Here is a 20,546-nt window from a genome sequence, read left to right as displayed (position 1 = left end):
GACTGTAACTATTTAGATTTAGAAAAGTAGAGAAGAGGAATAATCTGAATGCTTGAGTAGGGTGATGGGAAAGAAAAGCATAGATCTGATTTTGGGAGGTATAAATCTGATTTTGCAAACCAACACTGAAAATGTATGTTGTATGTGTATATTGAACACCCTCCATTTTTCAGAAACTTCTCTATTTACTTTATATGCATTGTCTGACTATATATCATAAGAGTCTTGCAAAATGCATAATGTTATCAAAATGTGACTGCTAATGGAAAGCTTGACATCACATAGCCATTTAAATATTACAAGGAACTTCTTGAACCCATACTATTTCTACTAAATATGTTATTTGCTAGACACATATTACTTGCTTATATATTTGCCTAGGTCCAAGTACAGTATGATTTGATGTTTATTTTAATATTCTGCTCCCACCTTAACTTCCTAAAATCGAATTCTTTGTACCTTATATATAAAATTTTCTTATGAACATTGACCAAAAAATATCCATGACAAGTGGTTGGTCTTTGGCTTCCTATTTCTTTCTTTTTCACCCAACTAACTCCAGGTTTAGTGTCCTTGAGGATTTACTCAGGAGACAGTACAGATTAAAGACATAGGTCTTATCATGAAGTTCTTTCTATTATCAAAGGAGTCCAGTGACTACCTTATTGTGATGTCATTGATTAGTATCTCAACTTAAAGAGGAAAATTTATTCACATGATGATTTATTCATTCAACAAACAATGTTGAGGACTTAGTATATGCCAGGAATTATACTATGCCTTGAAGGTAGAGTGATGGACAAAATTAGATCTGATCTTTGCCTCATGAATTTTATGCTGTGGTGGTTAAATATCACAAATATGTTTGGATAATTACAATCTCCATTACTTGACTAAAGTATCAACAAAAAATGTAAATACAGAGAAATGAACTACTCTCTAGAAAAATGGCTGAGAACAATTTATCCAATGATGGGCATAATGTCCTTTCTTTTTACATCTTTGTCATTGATTCATAGCAAAAGTGTATCAATTCTGTAAATTCCCAATATTATAATTTTATAAGAATATTCATTGTTAACATGGAGATGTTCAAATTTAAGAGACTATGAATTAGAAAATCCACAATGCAATTTTGGAAATACATGGCATATCTATCATAAAAACTGAACTAAGAAACAGAAGACCCTCAATATTGAAGAAGAACAAAGTCGGAGGGCCAACATTACCAGACATTAAGACTTATTATGAAGTTACCATAATAAGGATGATGTGGTGTTGGCAAACGAGTAGACAGATAGATCAGTGGAACAGAATAGACAGCCTAGAAATAGACCCACACAAGTATAATCAAGCAATTATAGGCAGGTCAATGGAGAAAGGATAGTCTTTCCAACAAATGGTACTGGGACAGCTCGAAACCCACATGCAAAAAGAAAATGAATCTATTCACAGACCTTTTATCTTTCACATACATTAACTCAAAATGGATCATAGACATAAATGTAAAATGCAAAACAATACAATTTATAGAAAACAACACACCAAAAGCCCAGTCCATGAATGAGAAAAAGTGGTAAGTTGGATTCATTAAAATTTAAAACCCTTGCTCTGCAAAAGATACTCTTAAGAGAATTAGAAAACAAGACAAACAGGTAGAAGGATGTGGAAAACACATATATGATAAAGGACTTATATCCAAAATACAAAAGAACTCTCAAAAATCAACAGCAGGGGAAAAAAAAGCAATTACAATATGGACAAGAGATCTGGACAGACACCTCACCAAAGATGTACAGATGGCAAATAAGCATAAGAAAAGATGCTCTACATCATTTTTCATTAGAGAATTGCATATTTAAACAATAAGATACCACAACACACTTATTAGAATGGCCAAATTCCAGCAACAGTGATAATACCAAACATTGTGGAGGATGTGGCACAACAGGAACTCTCATTCACTGCTGGTAGGAATGCAAAATGGTACAACCATTTTGGAAGGCAGTCTGACAGTTTCATACAAAGCTAAACATAGGCCTACCGTTCAATTAAGCAATCACACTCTTAGTTCTTTACCCAAATAAATTGAAATTATACTCATACATAAACCTGAACACAAATGTTCATGGCAACAACGAAGATGTCCTTCAATAGATGAATGAATAAGTAAACTGTGGTACATTCATATAATGGGGTATTATTCAGTGATTTTTAAAAAAAGCTCTAATTTTAAATGCATATTGTTAAGTGAAAGAACCCAGTCTGAAAACATTACATACTGTATGATTCCAACTAATGATATTCTGGAAAAGGCAAAACTACAAAGACAGTGAAAATATCAGTGTTTGCCATGAATTCAGAAGGAGTGCAGAGAGGGATGAAAAGGTAGAGCACAGGACATTCTCAGGTCAGTGAAACTATTCTGTATGATGCTATCATGGTGGATACATGAATTTATCCATTTGTCAAAAGTCATAGAACTTTAGTTTAGTTTAGTCCTAAAACACCAAGACTAAAGTCTAAAATGAAGTATGGACTTTAATTCATAAATATCTATCAATATTGTTTCATCAATTGTAACAAATGTTTTCACATTAATGCAAGATATTAATAATAGGATGTATAGTGTATTGGGAAGGAAGAGAATAAATATATGGAAACTCCGCACTTTTAATTGCCCAATTTTTGTTTGAACTAAAACTGCTCTAAAAATGTCTATTAATTATTTTAAATGATCTAAGAAGTAGCACTTCAAATGGAAAATAAATTGAAATGATATGCTTTCTGTCAAAAAAATGAAAAATATGAGGATAAAGAAAAATGATATTGTAAGCCCCCCTCTTCACATTTTACTTAAGTAAATGCAATTGGAATAAAGATTCCTGTTTTATGCTACATTGTTTTATAATAATTTTCTATTATAAATATATTTAAACTGCAATCTAGTTTAAAGTGGTATGCCAGGTCTAGTATTAAACAAATAGTAATTCATGGTATTAATTTCATTATGATGTATTTAGCAATAATCTTAAAAGAACACCTTAGCATATATAAAACATTTTATTTTTAAAGCTACTTCAAAATACAAAATGAAACAATAAATAGCATAATATCTGAAATGTTTTTTATTCTCTTCCAAAATTTTTAACTTAGGTGACCAGCAGACAAAAATCTACAATTTTCTCCTTTTAAATAATGCCATTTTTTTTTGCATGTGTCAGTATATGTTTACTTCATACCTTTTACTTTAGAATAATTTTACAAAAACATTGAAAAGAAAGTTTTTTGTGTAGTTTTTACTCAGTTTCCCCTATCTTAACATCTTGCATAACCTTGGTCAAAACTCAGAAATTAATATTGGTATAATACTATTAATTAAACTTCAGATGTTATTCTTATTTTACTGGATTTTCTATTCATTTATTTTCTCTTCCAGAAAACAATCAGGATACCACATTGCATTTTTATTCATGTCTTTACATAGTCTCTTTTGATCTGCCACAGTATCTCAATTTTTCCTCATTTTTTATATTCTTGACAGTTTGAGAGAATATTAGGTATTTTTGTAGAACATCCCTCAATTTGTGTTTGTCTGATATTTTCTCATGGTTAGACTGAGGTAATAAACTTCTGGAAGAATACCCCAGAGGTGAAGTGCCCTCACCTCATGATATCAGTTGGTACATGATATCAGCATGACTCTTCGTGGTGATATTAGACTTGGCCTCTAGGTTAAAATGCTGTTTGCCTGCCAGGTTTTTCCACCATAAAGCTTCTATTTTCCACTTCCATTCATTGTGTTACTTAAATGAAACCCACATCCAAGGGGAGATTTTTATATATAATTTGCAATTCTTGTATATGAAAATTTCACCCCTTGTCCCAATTTATCTATTATTTATTCAATCACTTATTTATAACAGTATGGACTCACAGATATTTACACTGTTCTTTGAGTTAGAATATATTATCATCAGTATTTATGTTCTTACTTGAATTATTCCAGTGTTGGCAATGGGAGCTCTTGCAGTTTGGCACCTGTGTCCTTCAACTATTCTCTTCTTTTTTTTTTTAAATAGAAACTATCTCTGAAGATTATATTATATGGGTTGCACAGTTATGTTACCTTGCTATAATGTGCTAGTAGTTTACCTCAGCATGCAATTAATTTACATCATTCTGCCTACACCGTTAAGATACATTTATTGATCGATTATTTATTAGTTGATTATTTGTTTAATACATATGTATTAGGCACCTGCTGTGTGCCAGACACTGTTCTGAGCACTGTGGATAGATTAGAGGATGAGATCAGAGATATTAAAAAACGCTGATGGGGCTTCCCTGGTGGCTCAGTGGTGAGAGCCCGCCGGTCCGGGAAGATCCCACATGCTGCGGAGCGGCTGGGCCCGTGAGCCATGGCCACTGAGCCTGCGAGTCCGGAGCCTGTGCTCCGCAATGGGAGAGGCCACAACAGTGAGAGGTCCGCGTACCGCAAAAAAAAAAAAAAAAAAAAAAAAAATGCTGATGATGCAGAGCCTTGTAGACGTTTACAGAGAAATTTGGCTTTTTCATTACATAAAATAGGAATCCCCAAACAGTGCGTTAAGCAGATAATTGCATTACCTGTTTTAATATAAGGATTGATCACTAGCTGCTGCCTTATAAAGAGACTATAAATTGAACAATATTGACAAAGGGAGATCAGTTTGGAAAAGCAATACAGGTGAGATTGATGCTTTGAAGTTAGCTATGGAGATGGTGACAAGATTGTGTTCTGGATTTCTGATGGATTAGATCTTAGGTGTGGGAGAAAGGGAAATGTTAAGGGTAATCCCAAGTTTAAAGTCCTGAACAACTGGGGTGATAAAATTGACTGTGTGTGTGTGTGTGTGTGTGTGTGTGTGCGCATGCAAGTATATATACACATACATCCGTCTTCTATTTTTTAATAATAAATATTGAGTGTGCTGGTGGTCTAGAGTAGGAAAATGATAACTGAACAATGTGTAAGTGAATCTCCAGCACATAATGTGTAGTCCAAATTTTTAAAACTACATTATTTTATTTAATTATAAAAGTAAAGATTAGTTTAATGTAGATATTTAGATTCCCCCATCTACTGTTGTAGCCATTTCCCTTTTCATGTTTTCATTGAAAATAACATCCCAGAATATTTTCCTGTAATATTCCTTTGAATCAGTGACACTGCAGTTTGGATTTTTGTCAGTTGTTCCTTCATCAGATTTACAGGTCTCAGAGTACCAGGAATCTTTCACAAATCCTTCTTTCTAATTTGTTTATCACTTTTCAGTGTTCATTCTGAGATTATTTGAATTTGCCATAACCTAGTTTTGTGATAAATGTGATGTTTAGTACTGATTTTGTATATAAACTTAATGATCTCCTTATGATGTAATGTGCATAAAAATGTTAAAATAAGGTTTACTTCCTTTTCCTTAAATTATAAAGTTCCTCTCTATATATTCCAATCTTATAGATGATTTGCCATTTTTCTACTCCCTGTATGGAATGAAGAACTTGTCTGCTTTCTATCAGATGTATATGTGTGCATTCAAAACATGGCACAAATCTTTATCCTAGGCAGCATTTACCAAAAAATGTTGTTATGTAATAATGTACTAGGTATTTTAAAATCTAACTATAAGATAGCAATAAGCTAATTTTAAATACATCTACATGTGAATGTGTGAATAATAATATATGTGTTTAAAGATTAGTGTATCCAGAATTCAGAGATAAAACTCTTGTCTATTCTTATCTTACTTTGGAATTTCAGATACTACTGGCCATATTAAGAAGCAGAGATAAAAGGAGAAAGCTAGAAATAATTCCAATGCTGGTCAAGTAATCTACATTGCAGCAATTCACAATAGTGTGTTATATATAGAAAGAGATCAGTCATTGTTTTCAAGCCTGCTAAATAAAACTGAACTCTTGGAATTGCATGCCACTTGACCTTTCCAGGTTTCACCAGCAGTATTTAACTTGTTTGAAGGGAACACACTTGCAAGTGTCTCCTGTTGACAAGACAGATTCTCCTGGTAGTTCACACAATGTTCAAAAGGCACAAGTTCCTTGCTTCAGAACGCAAGAGAGAATTAACTTCCCCAGGAGCTACACGGTCCATACTGAAGAATGACCTGAGAAATTTTCACTCTTTGTCGCAATTTATACTCTCAGCAGGCCCTCTAAGATCAACTCCAGCAGTTAAACATTCAAAAACTACTCACTTTGAGATTGAAATACTTGATGCTCAAACCAGAAAGCAGATATGTATTGTGGACAAGGTGAGTTTCATTTATTTATTTAAAATTCTCTTTTTTGCCCCAAAGATTACTGATCACTTGCTTAATGCTGATAAGGCAATACCAAAATGTATTTCTGGATTTTAATATTAATTTTAAGATGAGTGGGATGGATACTTTATAATATACTTTAAAGTATACTTTATATACTTTGTTTCAGTAGAAAATATTCATTGAATTTTCATACTCAATTTAAATGGTAGCTAATAATTATTAGGTTTTGGTTTTCCTCCTAACATTGGCCATTGGCAGCAGGTAAAATTTTAGTGCTCACCTTCTCAGCCTACATGACAAAATATCTTTCTATTCATGCACTTCCTTGCATATTCAAATTTTCAGTCTTAATAGTGTTTGTAGAAAACAGCAAGCAAAAGGCCCCAAAGTTATTAAAAGTAATATTTAGCATATGTGATAAAATTTAGTCATTTGAAAATTATTTATAATTGATTTAACTGTCTTGAAATATAACCATTTCACATTTTATGAAAAGTTAACTCATTTCAAAACTACAATGTTTAAGTTCCTAAAAAAAAGTCTTGCTTAATATGCTGTTCCTCTATATTCATATCACATATCAATGTTTCACTAAGGAAAGATAAGATATATACTTCCTAGGTTACAAAATTAAAAAAACAAATATATGTGTGTATTGTAGATATACATGTGTATGTACAATATTCCAGTCATTTTCAGTTTTCCTAAAGTTTGAAAAAACATTAGTATTTCAATTTATTATGAGAAAGATTGACATTTTTAATAAGACATATCTTTATTTTGCTTTACAGACAGGTTGAATAAGTTTTTTTCTGTTGTTCTAAAATTAAAGTTCAATCACTGATTCCATTTATCTATGCTCTAGCTGTGTTTCTAGATAAGAGGAAAAGAGAAGAAATTGTTTACTTGCTTTTAATTGCCAAGAAGATAATAATACTTTCTTATTTAGTAATTATAACACTATGGCCAGCCTATTACTCGTGTAATATTAACTTTTATTTACATATGGAAATGAAAAATACAGACCTTTTACAAGTTCATGTAGGTCATATGTGGCAAATATGAAATTCAAAACCATTTCTTTGCAACTCGAAATCATATTCTTTTCTATAGTACCACTGGGGCCATGTATAAATGATAAATATGAATTATGTATAACAGACCTTTAAATTATAAACTTCAGGCATGTTACCATTTAAGTATCTCAGTAAAATGTATTTTTATATCATACAGGAATAAGACTTTTTTTTTAATTGAAGTATAGCTGATTTACAATGTTTTGTTAGTTTCAGGTGTACAGCAATGTGAATCAGTTATACATATACATATATCCACTCTTTTTTATTTAGATTATTTTCCCATATAGGCCATTACAGAGTATTGAATAGAGTTCCCTGTGCTACAAAGCAGGTTCTTATTAGTTATCTATTTTATAAATAGTAGTGTGTATATGTCAATCCCAATCTCCCAATTTATCCCCCCCCCTTATCCCCTGGTAACCATAAGTTTTTTTTCTACATCCATAGAATTTTAAAAATAAAATTATCATCCAGAGGTTGTTGATGTTTGCAGTTTCTCACTACTGAAAATTTAAAACTTAGAAGGAAAATACAATGAAATGAAGGGGAATAAAACAATAAGTGGAATAGATATTATACTGGTCAAGGATTTCCAAAGACCAAAATTCTAAAATGAGGCTGGTTGTGTCTTTTCTGATATGTGTCTAAATGTTGACACAAAATCTCTTTAAAGTAATGAGAAAATGTTGGGCTACTAATTATTTTCCTAGTACATTTAACATTTCTGTTTTTGAGATTTTATTTGAAGCTAAGACATGGAGCTTTACATTTTTAGGTATTAATTAAACTGCACAAAATTTAAGCATGCAGAAAGCCATCATTCTTTCGAGGTAAGGATTTGGTTACACTTGAACTGTAAGAGTCCTGGTAATTGCATCTCCAGTGGCAAACCTTTAGGGAAACTCAGTAGACTAGCTAGAGATTAATTTTGGATTCCTCACAGACTTTATTGCACAATCAACACCATCTGATGTGCAACCTACTGCATCCAAATCTCTGACTTGTCAGCAGCACAAATTTTGTTTTGTCTTGTTTTAGCTTTGTAATTTAAAACTGTCTCATAAATAATGTCTCATAATAGTGTCTCATAATAATGGCAAGACATTTAAAAGAAAAAATAATCTGGATTAGTTTACTTTTTTTTTTGCTTAATGATTGTAAACATGAGAAACATTTTGTTTGTTGTCCAATATATTGTTTTTTTCTTGGACAAATTAACAGCTATATTAAGAGTAAGGTCATGTTAATTGCCTCTCATTAGACTTGGTTCTACCCAGTATACAAAAGAAGTGTTGCTTATAAATTAGTCCCTGTCTTTCAGTAACTATAATGTTATAAAGTAGTCAAGGTTGAAGGTCATATATTTTGGAACTAAGTATACCTGGACTGAATCCCTGCTACATCAGTCATATTTATCAAAGGCTTGGGAAAGTCACTGAATTGCTGATCCCCAGGACTCTTATTTAGAACATAGGTTAATAAAATCTATTTTGTAAGCCTATAGTGAAGAGTAAGATATGTAACACATTTAGCATAGTGTCTTGAACGTAATAGGGAAACTAATTTTTTTAATTTAATAATCACTTGGAAAGAGAAATTTAATCTGCATACAAATCCAAGAAAAAATAAGTGATGAAACTCGTGATACTGGCACAGTCTGTAAATTTGACTTCTTGACAATTGCCTATTGACATGATCTGGTATAATGCTTATGTTAGATATGAATTTTCAAATATGAGTAGGATGTATGTATTTTAGTAATATATGCTGATCTCAGAAATTTTGTTTGCATCTAGATATTATAACTTTAACTTCAGAATGGACAAAGTATTTACTCAAGATATTCATAAGACAAAACCATTAAATGAATTCCTTGGATTAAAGAAAACATATTGAATCATGTTCTTTTACTTACACACACACACAAACACACACCCCAAAGAACCACAAATCCTTCTACTGCCTTCATTATCTTCTCCAGCTTCTATCCCATTTATCTCCTTACTTTCATTGTGTTCATGTTGTCTGTACACATTTTCCTCTTCTCATTCTATACTGAACCCACTGTATTCAGACATTTGCCTCTATCACTTCTCAGAATATGAACTTGCTGAGGTCACCAGTGAGGCAGTAATAAATACCTTGCTAAATCCAAAGGTCGGTTCTCATGCTTCACTTACTTAGTATATGGTCAACATCTGCCACTGCTAAGCACATCCTTCTCCTGAAAACATGTTTGCTCTTTGAGTTCCAGAATAACACACACATTTTTTAAAAACCCATATCATTGGCTTCTCCCTTTTCTCCTGCTGCTTCTTCATTATCTGACTTATTAGGTGTGGACTGTCACCAACTCAGTCATCAGGACTTTTCCACATCTTTAGTCATTTACTTTATGGAGTCCTATAGCTTTAAATATCATCTGCATATTGATGACTCATAAACATAAAACTACAGCTTATTCTTTTCCCCTGAAATACAAATCCATTTATCTATGTATGTATCTATCTGTGTATTTATTATGTATCTGTGTATTCATCCATCTATCTATCCATCTACTTGGATGTTTACTAGGCATTTCAAACTTGGTGTATCTAAAACTGAGCGCTTGGTCTTCCCAAAAAAATTTTCCACAGAGTTTTCCAAATCAACAAGTAGCAACTACATCTTTCAAATAGCTCAAACCAAACACTTAGAGGCATCATGACTCATCTCTTAATCTCACAGCCCACATACAATCCATCTTCTTTGATACTTTCAAATATATCCAGACTGACAAATTTTCACCACCTCTAATGCCCGCACTTCTAAATCTTTCCTCTGCTCTGTCCTTAGCACATTCAATATATTCTCTACATAGCAACCAGAACTAGCCTGTTAAAATCATGTCAGATAATATCATTCCCTACTCAGAACTAGTCAGTGTCTTCCTTTAGGTCTTTACTTACCTGTCACTTTTTCCTTGGGGCCCTTTACCTGTGTAAAATTGCAAAATCTGCCAGTATCCTCTATTATTCTTCCCTGTTCTACTTCTTTGCTAACACTTATCACTATTTAACATACTGCTTATTTTCCTTTTTTTCATTTTGGTTATTATTTGGTCTACCCCTATTATTCCAGTTTCACAAAATCAGGGCTTTGGGTATTTTCATTCCTGTATCTCCAACATTTAAAACAGTGCTTGGCCCAAAGAAAGGGTTTAACCAATATTTACTGAATAAATCGATGCCTGTTCAAGGGATATATGGATTTGATAATGCACTCATGTTTAGCAGTGACAGTTTTTGGATGGAGGAGTATGATATTTGAAAGTACTTTTTACTATTTTCTAAATCTAATTATCAATCAAATAAATGTAAATATATTCACAGAAAAGGACATTTAATTAAATCATTCTACTGAATGCCCAAATTCCTCTCGGCTTGCTCCCAACAAAAATGTATAGAATTCAACTTTGTACTGTGTATAATTTACTAACAAATAGTCATGTTCTGATTACAAAGGCTAACAAGCCCTTCATAAAGAAGGAAATGCAGATGGGAATATTTAACTGATGTAGTTATTTCCCATGAATAATTAAAATAATATAACAATAAAGAATGATGAAAATGGAGAGCATATTTTTTAAAAATATTGTTAAATATCACCTTAATTATTTTTTGGAACATCAAAAATGTATATGAAAAATACATTTTAAAAATTTAACAGTGTAAAATGGAATAATTTCCAGTTGCTAACTATTCCTGTCTCACTTCTATTTTTTAAAATGTCAGAAGCTTATCTAGTGACAAGTGGATGATTCAAGAGCAAGGAAAGAACTCTAAAATGTTAGGGTTGATAAACATTTCCAATATCATCACATTCTTTTTTCTTTAATCTTTTCTTAAAGGAACTTGACCTCAAGAGCCCTCTATCACCTATATACGCTAAGTAAAAATTCTCAAAAGTTTTTTAAAGGCTTCTTATGAATAAAATAAAGTACTCAAAAATTCTCCTATCCTTTTAATGATAAAAATACCAATGTTCACCAGAAAACTGTAGAGAGAATAATAGGGTAGTAAGATTTCATAAAAACTGTACTTTTAATACTTCGGTTAGAAAATTTGAGAATTCTTAATGTCTGAGTTTGCCACTTTTAATACTTCACCTTGTACATGCGATTTAGCATATTTATGCCTTAATTTGCTCATCTGTAAAATGAGAATAGCACCTGCCTTAAAATGGCCTAATGGCAGTTTTCAGAATTTCATGTGTAAGCAAGTAACAATATCTTCTTTCTCTTCCATTACTCCTTTCTCCTTCTCTTCTGTTTTTTATTCCTCGTTTCCTCCTCTGTTTTGTTGCTCTCTTCTTCCCATGCCTGTCCCCTTTTTTCTCCTCTCCACCCCCATCCCCTTCATCCTATTTCTTATGATGCAGAATGATATAATTGAAAATTTATGACCTTTGGATTTACATAGACTACAATTTTAATATAACTCTGGCCTGTTTTTTCTTTTTCCTTGGATATGGTCTAATACCTCTGCCCCTTATTATCTTTTTCTACAAAAGGATTTAGATATTATTATTCTTCCCCTGTGTAGATGAAGAAAAGGTGGCACAGAGACTCGAAAAGAAGAACTTAGTTTGTGTTAGAACCAAGCTTTGAACCTGGCTAATACACATTCTGTGCCTTGCTCTTAACTATTATACAGTATAATGTGAAAGATTAATGACCTCCATTAGCCAAGATTCTCATGTTCTATTTAATTTCATGATTAGGGCATCTGACTTCCAATACAATGTGTTTCAGGACAGAGGTAGGAAGGATCTTACACATTCTATTTTATATATATAAATATAAAATAGCATTATTTAATAGTCAAACCTAGAAATTAAAAATATTTTAAATTCCTTTTAATAATAAAGACAAAATATGCTCAAATTTTTGCATCATTAATAATTAAGAAATTAAAATAAATAGTTCCTCCCAAAAGAGGTAAGTAATGTAATCATTTTATATGAACCCAGAGGATCTCCAATGTCAACCTCTCTTTTATATATACTTGAGAATTCCGTAATACAGCATGTGGTTCTAACTTCAAAAAAATCAGTGTTTAATATTATCTGCTCTGACTTATATTTCTCTCAGAAAATGTAGACCTATTATATAGATTTGGTCACAATATATAGTCCAAATATATAATGTGATGAGAGACAATGTAGTAAAAATGTGTATGCTCTGAAGTCAGACATATTTGTGTCTGCACTTGAGCTTTGCAAATCATTAAAGTCTTATCACCTTAACATATTACTTAACTACTCTGAGTCTTGGTTTTCCAAGTAGGGTAAATTACAAATCAAAGTAGGGTAAATATCTATCTTCCAGGAGTATCTAAGGATTTTATATTTGTATGCAAAATGTAACACCTTGTCTGCCACATGGTTATTTTTCTGCTAATGAACATTGTATTTTAGATAGTGGCAATATATTTTAAAATATTATTATTCCATTAAAGTAGGAAAATAACTGAATTGATACTTTTCTATTATGACTATAAAAATTTAGGCATTTAAAAATGATAGCTATTATTATCCCTTTCTGAAATGATTAGGAAGCATTAGAATTAGAAAACATAGTCACAGGGACCCATCTTTGTAGTATCAGTTTCTAGAATTCTGTATCCTACTCTCATACTCCAAATAATATGCATTGGTTACTTATACTATGTTATACCATGAAAGATACCAATGGATATACAAACATTGCATGTCAATTTAATAGTAGAGAAAAAAACAAATATACTCTAGAAAACTATTCATGAGGGGAATTTACAAAACTAATATATAGTATTACATATAATCAACTAAATTATGTCTATATTTTTCCACTTTCCAATTGTATCACCATCTAAGAAAACTGTTTTTATTTACAGTTAAGCTAAGAAGATGTACTTGCATTTTACTTTCTGCTGTAAAAGCTATGTAAAGCTATGTTATTTGCATGGCTACATGATATGAGCTCAAAGGTTTTGAGGCAATCATTGTTTGAAGTAATATTACCCTTAAAATGATTTCAATTGACTATTATCAAGTACCTACAAGAACGTCTTGCAGGGGCATAATCCTAGAACAGCACCTGCCTTCCATTTCTCTCCTCCCCTCCTTCCTACTTTCGTTTTTCCCTGTTTTTCTTCATATACGTTGAAGAATACCAGCCTTCTAGTTGGTAGGCCCTTTAATAGACACTAGGAACATCAGCATAGAAACCAATCCAAACCACACAAAATCTGTTCCCTCCTCTTCCAATGTTCACCATATTGTAATGGATAATTACATGTAAATAGTCCAACACAAGATGATATAACCTAAGCTAAAGTAGAGGTAAGAACAAAGTGCTGAGCACAGATGGATGATTTTTTTTCTTCTATTGAAGAAAGTGGCTTTAGAAATCTCTTCCTGTTATAAGGAGTCCCAGCACACTGAACGATCATCCTGGGGATGGCTCTAACAGTAAAGGGCAATCTCCTAAAGTAGAAATTATCTCCTCTAAATGCCTTACATCCTCGGCCTTTCAGGCTTTAACTGAAAGCATATTGCTATAAGCACACCTCTGGAGAATTTAGGAAGGAAGGCAAAGATGAACTCCCTACCTACTTAAGAACTTCAAATGTGTACACTTTTCACCATTAGTATACTATATTTTATTAGTGAATTTTTAAACTGACAGTCATTAAATAATTTTCAATCCCTGTTGATCTACTGGGATTCAACTAAGTAAACTGAGCCCACCAGTCTGTCACCACATAAAGCCTATGAAGCCTATGAATGTCACACACATTTATTTTCCTATGAGAGGTTAGTTCTCTTTTAGACAGATTTATTTTGAACTGCCTACTACATCTAGCTAACATATATTTCAGAATTGATCTTACTCTTAAACCAAGGAATGCTGTACTTCTGCCTTCTTATAAACTCATCATTCTAACATCATATTGTAAAAAGACTGAATTATTACCTCTCCTTTTTTTCTTATTGTAGTTTTTTTTCTCATTACACATTTTTACTGCCTCCCAAATAACCATGTAATATTACTTCATGTTGGGTGTCTCTGAATTGTAATTATTGGTTATTTGATTTTTTTAAAAAAAATCAAAATGTGAGGTAGTTAGTAATATCCTTTTAGAAGACATTTGATGAATTGCTGCCTAACTGAGCCCTTTACTTGTCAATACTGATCTGTGTGCCATTAAATATATATTTATTATCTGCTTCTCATAAACTTTATTTAATAAAATCCTGTAATAGTCTGAATTTAATTTAATCACAACTTTAACATAGAATCCTGAGGCAATCATTCAGATATAGGCTACTACTTTTTTATAGATAGAAAAGTTTCAAAAAGCTCTCACTCTAAAATCCCTGAGAAACTATTTCTATCTAAAGAGCTATTTTATGTAGAATTCTTTTAACTCTTGACATGATAAGAACACAAACAGCAAGAATAGCCACAAACCCTGAGGTGTTGATTGCTAAAATAAAACTGGCTTTATTTCAAACTGGGAAGAAAGAAATCAAATAGGTTTTTTGTAATTATAAATAAATAGATCCATAAATTTACTTGTTTGCTTTTACTTTTCAGTTGGCATTTCTGGCATTGTATAGACATAATGTCTTCCTAGGCCTTTGTTGATAATAGAATTCAATAACTTAATGCTCCATGTCAGTTTAAGTACGTAAGTACAATTTGGCTAAAATACCTAATTTTCTAGTTAACTGATATTGAGGCTGTTCTGTATTATAATAGAAAAAAAATCTGGACTCAAAGGTTAGCTTTACTTCTGTATAGAAACACACTCATTTCCTCTTTGCCTGATTATGGCTCTTCTATTTACACATACTACTTTTCACTAAAATGATGCATAATGTGTATGTGATGGAATGTGCCATTTTTCCATATCTGCTTATTGCCTCAAAGTTATTCATTTGGGAGGTTGAAGAGGCCAACAATCAGCAAGTGTTTGCAACATGATCAAAGTGTCCTCATCAATAGAGAATTCACCTATGAATATAATTCTTTAATGAACTGATGGAGAAAGTCTCACCTGAGCCAGTTTATCAAGCTGCTGACTCTCTAGAATCTCTCCCTGTTTTTACTACATGCAATCAATCAGTAAATCACTTCATTCTATACACAATATATCTCCTTACTGAACTGTACCCATCCAAGTTTAAATTACCATCATCTCTAACATATGGACTGATCTACACTCTACATGATTCTTCACTGAACACCCACAGTATATGTAGCAAAACAGAGTAACTATACTATATATACTAAAAATATACTATTTCTATCAGATGTAGTTATAGCCCACAGAGTTTCCACAATATTGCCAGGTGAAATAGAATTTGGCATTTGTTATTGCAGGTGAAATAGTTTTGTTATTGCATTATCACTTTGTCACCTAGAGTCTGTTCAATTTACAGAAGCCAGAAAACATATGTCCAGAGGTAGAATTCCTTACCTGTAAAATACTTTTCATTCTTATGTTGTGGTGTATTTAATGAAAACATTTTACATTTAAAACTGTCAATTGGAACTACGAATTCTGTGCTTGCCTTTTCTACATTTAAGTCTGTGAGATGAGTGTACTCTAGAAGCCTATGCCCTGCATAACTACTGAAGACTAATTTTTCTAGTTTCAAAAGAAACTGATAAAAGTTTCAAAAAAATGTTAACTGTACAACAATGAGGAGAACGATAATGTTATCGTGCCTAATAGCTACCACTTCTGGACCATGAGGAACAGAGACTAAACTGCCTGACATATGCAGTGGGGAAGGAATTTTGATTATTATTTGCGATCATGATTTTATGGACACTATATATAAGATCACACTGGTGATAGAGGTAACTTTGTAATTCATGTAACAAAATAGTTGATTTTATATTTATTCAATAGCTGATGAGCTGACTATATTTTATTTCTGTCATGTGCTTAGGAAACTAATGTCTTTCTTGGTCAATGATGGAAAGCCTATGTCTTATGTAAAGCAGGGAAAATGAATTATATTTCATATTCTGTCTCCCCAACCTGAAAAAAACTAAATTTTCTGGCCTCCCTCTCTTCTCTCCTCCCTCCCTCTCTTCTCTCTCTCTCTCTCTCTCTAGCATGTATAAAATAATGTTTGAAATATATATGTAACATTATATCTACATACCTATATCTATCTATCATGAGAGTAAAATAACATGCATTGTGTATTCTTACTTAAGACACACAGAGAAACGATGGAAATAGTGCCTGGTTTTATGGCCTTCTAGAATATTCTAGATAATAAAATTTTAATCATTTTGGACACTGACTTTAGAAGCATTAAAAGCATTTTTGGTTTCTCAACATCCATGGGTAGGAAGTGGGCTCTTGGAGAGCAGATACCTTGTCTTTTAGTTCATAGGTCTCTGAGTTGCATAAGTACATAATACCTCACATCATTCAGACATCTTGGACATTGAGATTGATACCATAATTGAAAAGAATTTTTCATTGCTTCTGTGAGGACATGGTGTTGTATTTTGAGTAAATGATAGGGGTGAGTAAAGGATACTCATGAGTAAAGGATAGGGGACCAACTATTTGATCAGAAGGTAAATATTAAACTCTGGTAAATATTGGTGCTGTTTATTAAGATTTTTTCTTGTTTTCACACAGAAACATGGTAGAATTAAACTTGCCTACCTCTTCAAAGTAACGGATTTTGTTCTGTGAAATGAGAGTGAAAGACATGTATTTATTTCCTGAGGGAAGCTTTAAAAACCTAATCTAATTTCACTACCATTTTTCCCCCTAACTTTTGCCTTGGAAACAAGCAATTTCCATATGTTGTCTGCTATGTCAATATAGATCCTAGACTAAGGAAAATGCAGAGTAGTTGCATCAGTCAACCTGTGATATACATGTAGTGCATGTGAAAACATAGCATATGTTGTTTCAAACCAATGAGTTTTGCAACACAACCTAAACTATTCTGACAGGTGCATTCAATGAAACTTGAATTAAAGATGAGAGTCATGATTCTGTCATTTCAATATTAGTGATCCTTTCATCATTAGAAAAATATAACAAAGAGAAAGAGAGAGAGGAAAAACAGTTATACATATATATATGTATATATATACATGTATATGTGTAATGTTTCCTTTTCTATTTAAAACTGTAGGATTACAGTAAGGCAGGATTACTCAAACTAAAAACTTCTTCATGGTAAAGAAAACCATCAATAAAATGTAAAGACAACCTATGAAATGGGAGAAAAATTTGCAAACCATATATCCAACAAGGGGTTATTATCCAAAATATATAAGGAACTCATATACCTCAATAGCAAAAGAATAAATAACCCAACTTTAAAATAAACAAAGGATCTAAATAGACTTTTTTCCCAAAGACATACAGGTGGCCAACAGGTACATGAAAAGATTTTCAAAATCACTAGTCATCAGGAAAATGAAAATCAAAACCACAATATCACCTCAAACCTGTTACAATGGCTATCATCAAAACAACAAGAGATAATATGTGTTGGCCAGGATGTGAAGAAAAGGGAACCTTTGTGCACTAGTTGGCGGGAATGCAAATTGGCACAGACACTATGGAAAACAGTATGGATATTCCTCAAGAAATGGAAAATAGAACTACCATATAATCCAATAATCGAACTTTTGTGTATATATCCAATGGAAGTGAAATCATTATCTCAGAGATATCTGTACTTCCATGATTATAGCAGTATTATTTACAGAAGCCAAGTATTAGTTACAAAGCAGTATTATTTACAAAGTATTATTTCCAGTATTATGGAAACAACCTAAGTGTCCATCTACAGATGAATGGATAAAGAAAATATGTAAATATATTGTGTGTATATATATATATATTCATTGTATATATATTCAATGAAATATTATTCAGCCTTTAAAAAGAAGGAGATTCTGTTATTTGCAACAGTATGAATGAAACTAAAGGGCATTATGCTAAAAGAAATGTCAGACAGAAAAATTAATACTGCATGGTATCACTTATATGTGGATTTTGTTTTTAAGTTAAACTCATAGAATCAGAGAGTAGAAAAGTGACTGCTGTTGGCTGGGGGTTGGAGGAAATAAAGAGAGGTTGTTAAAAGGGTATGAAATTTCAGTTATAAGATGAATAAGGCCAGAGGATCTATTGTATAACATGATGACTATAGCTGACACCACTGTATTGTATAATTGAAATTTGCTGAGAGTACAACTTAAATGTTCTCATCAAAACCAAAAAAGTAAATATGTATGGTGATGGTTGTGTTAATTAACTCACTGGGGTAATGTATACGTATATCAAGTCATCGTGTTGTACATTTTAAGTATCTTATCATTTAATTTTTAATTTTACCTCAATAAACCTGAAACAAATTTTAAATAAAATATTTTAATAAACACAGAAAACTGTAAAACAGGTTAATAAAATATCTTATTATACAAAGAAGATAATTCAATAAATTGACTATATTAGATGCTCCACCTATTCACTGGATATTAATTTCTTCAGTGAATATTTAATGAGTACTTAGTGTATATCTAGTAGGAGATATTGAATAAAATAGGCAGCAGAAGGGGGATGATTCTAAATATAGGAGGTTGGATCAATAGAACTCTGAAATTTCTCAGATAACAAAGTTGAAAATTCATCATTTATAAAAAAGATTCTAGTTTGAAAAACTCTTTGAATATTAGTGTCATTAATAGAATAGAAACAGTTCTTGGCTTAACCCACATAGCATTCAGTTCTGGATGTTTAAATTTGTGATCACTGTCAGATATCCATGTAAATGTATTAAATATCTAGCTGTATATATAAGTTTGCAGCTATGAAAACAAGTTAGTGCTGGAGATATACACCTGAGGGTATGAAAATACATGGCATTCAAAGTCATGAGAATGCATTAGATCAGCTTTACAGATAAAGCATGTCTTATTTTTACCCAGGACGTAATGTAAAATGATGTAATGAAGGTATTGAAGCTTCATGGCTCACTTAATCATCAAACATTTTTTAGATTTTCAGGCATATTAAATAATAAATGTTTCATTGTTCTAAGATGAAATATACTCAGAATTTGTTTAATTGTTGATGAATTTGTCCATGAACATGCAATACACAGTGAAATTTGAAAAGTAATGCAATCACTTTCAGTGGCTGGCACTCTGTAGTAGCATTTATGAAGGCAGTGAGCCAGTGATGCAGAAATAATTGTAGCATCTATCTCTGTGGTTTGATGTCAAACAATTAATTAATAATATAAACTTTCTAAAGTTGGTTTTCCTCCCTAATTATTTTTTTCTTGAAACTCATTTCACATTCTCCACATTTTAAAAACTGTAACATAAATCTTGAAGTAGCTAAAAAGAAGTTTATGACCATCACTTCAAAATTTGAAGTGATCTCTGATGTTTTGGAAGTCATATAAAATCTATCAAGGTTATAAGATATGGAGTCCTTCCACATCAATAGGTTTAATCTAGTTATCTAAAAAAAAGTCTCACAAATTTTTGAACAAGTAAAATTTATTTTATAAAACAAGTAAGAGTGACTTTCAGTCTAGATTAAGCAATGACTCCAAATAATCAATGATGGACAATAACAAAGGTTTAATTCTCACTCGTGGCATGCCAGTGTGGATGAGCTGTGGCTGTGCTCTGAGCTCTCTGTTCTGTAACCAGGTTGATGAAGCAGCTCTTGTCATTGTCATTATCATGTCAGTTTCCAAGTAGAGTGAACAGACAGGAGGCATCTTAGTTTCGACTACTATAAAAAGTGACATAGACGGGGTGGCTTTTAAACAACAGAAGTTTACTTCTCAGTTCTGGAGGCTTGAAGTCCAAGATCAGGGTGCCAGCATGGTCAGGTTCTGGTTAGGATCCCCTTTTGGGTTGCAGACTGCCATTCTCTTATTTTATTTAGAAGACTAAACGCTCTCTGGAGTTTCTTTCATAAGGGCACTAACTCCATCATGAAAGCTCCACCCTCATGACATAATTACCTCCCAAAGACCCCCAGCTCCTAATAACATAACATTGTGGGTTAGGATTTCAGCATTTGGATTTGGGGACACACAA

At 32.2% G+C, this 20,546-nt stretch overlaps 1 protein-coding gene across 1 annotated transcript in view; it reads left to right on the top strand.

Moving 5' to 3' along the window:
• Positions 1-6,080: 6,080 nt before the first annotated feature.
• Positions 6,081-20,546, top strand: part of TECRL (trans-2,3-enoyl-CoA reductase like) — a 92,136-nt gene continuing 77,670 nt past the window's right edge. Inside the window, exon 1 of the mRNA XM_030880732.2 lies at positions 6,081-6,314. Coding sequence (XP_030736592.1) covers positions 6,081-6,314 — 234 coding nt within the window. The remainder of the gene's footprint in view (positions 6,315-20,546) is intronic.

The sequence above is a fragment of the Globicephala melas genome, chromosome 5 (assembly GCF_963455315.2).
Source record: "Globicephala melas chromosome 5, mGloMel1.2, whole genome shotgun sequence".
Classification (NCBI taxonomy): domain Eukaryota; kingdom Metazoa; phylum Chordata; class Mammalia; order Artiodactyla; family Delphinidae; genus Globicephala; species Globicephala melas.
The sequence above is the reverse complement of the archived record's forward strand: the minus strand, read 5'-3'. Positions and strand labels throughout refer to the sequence as shown.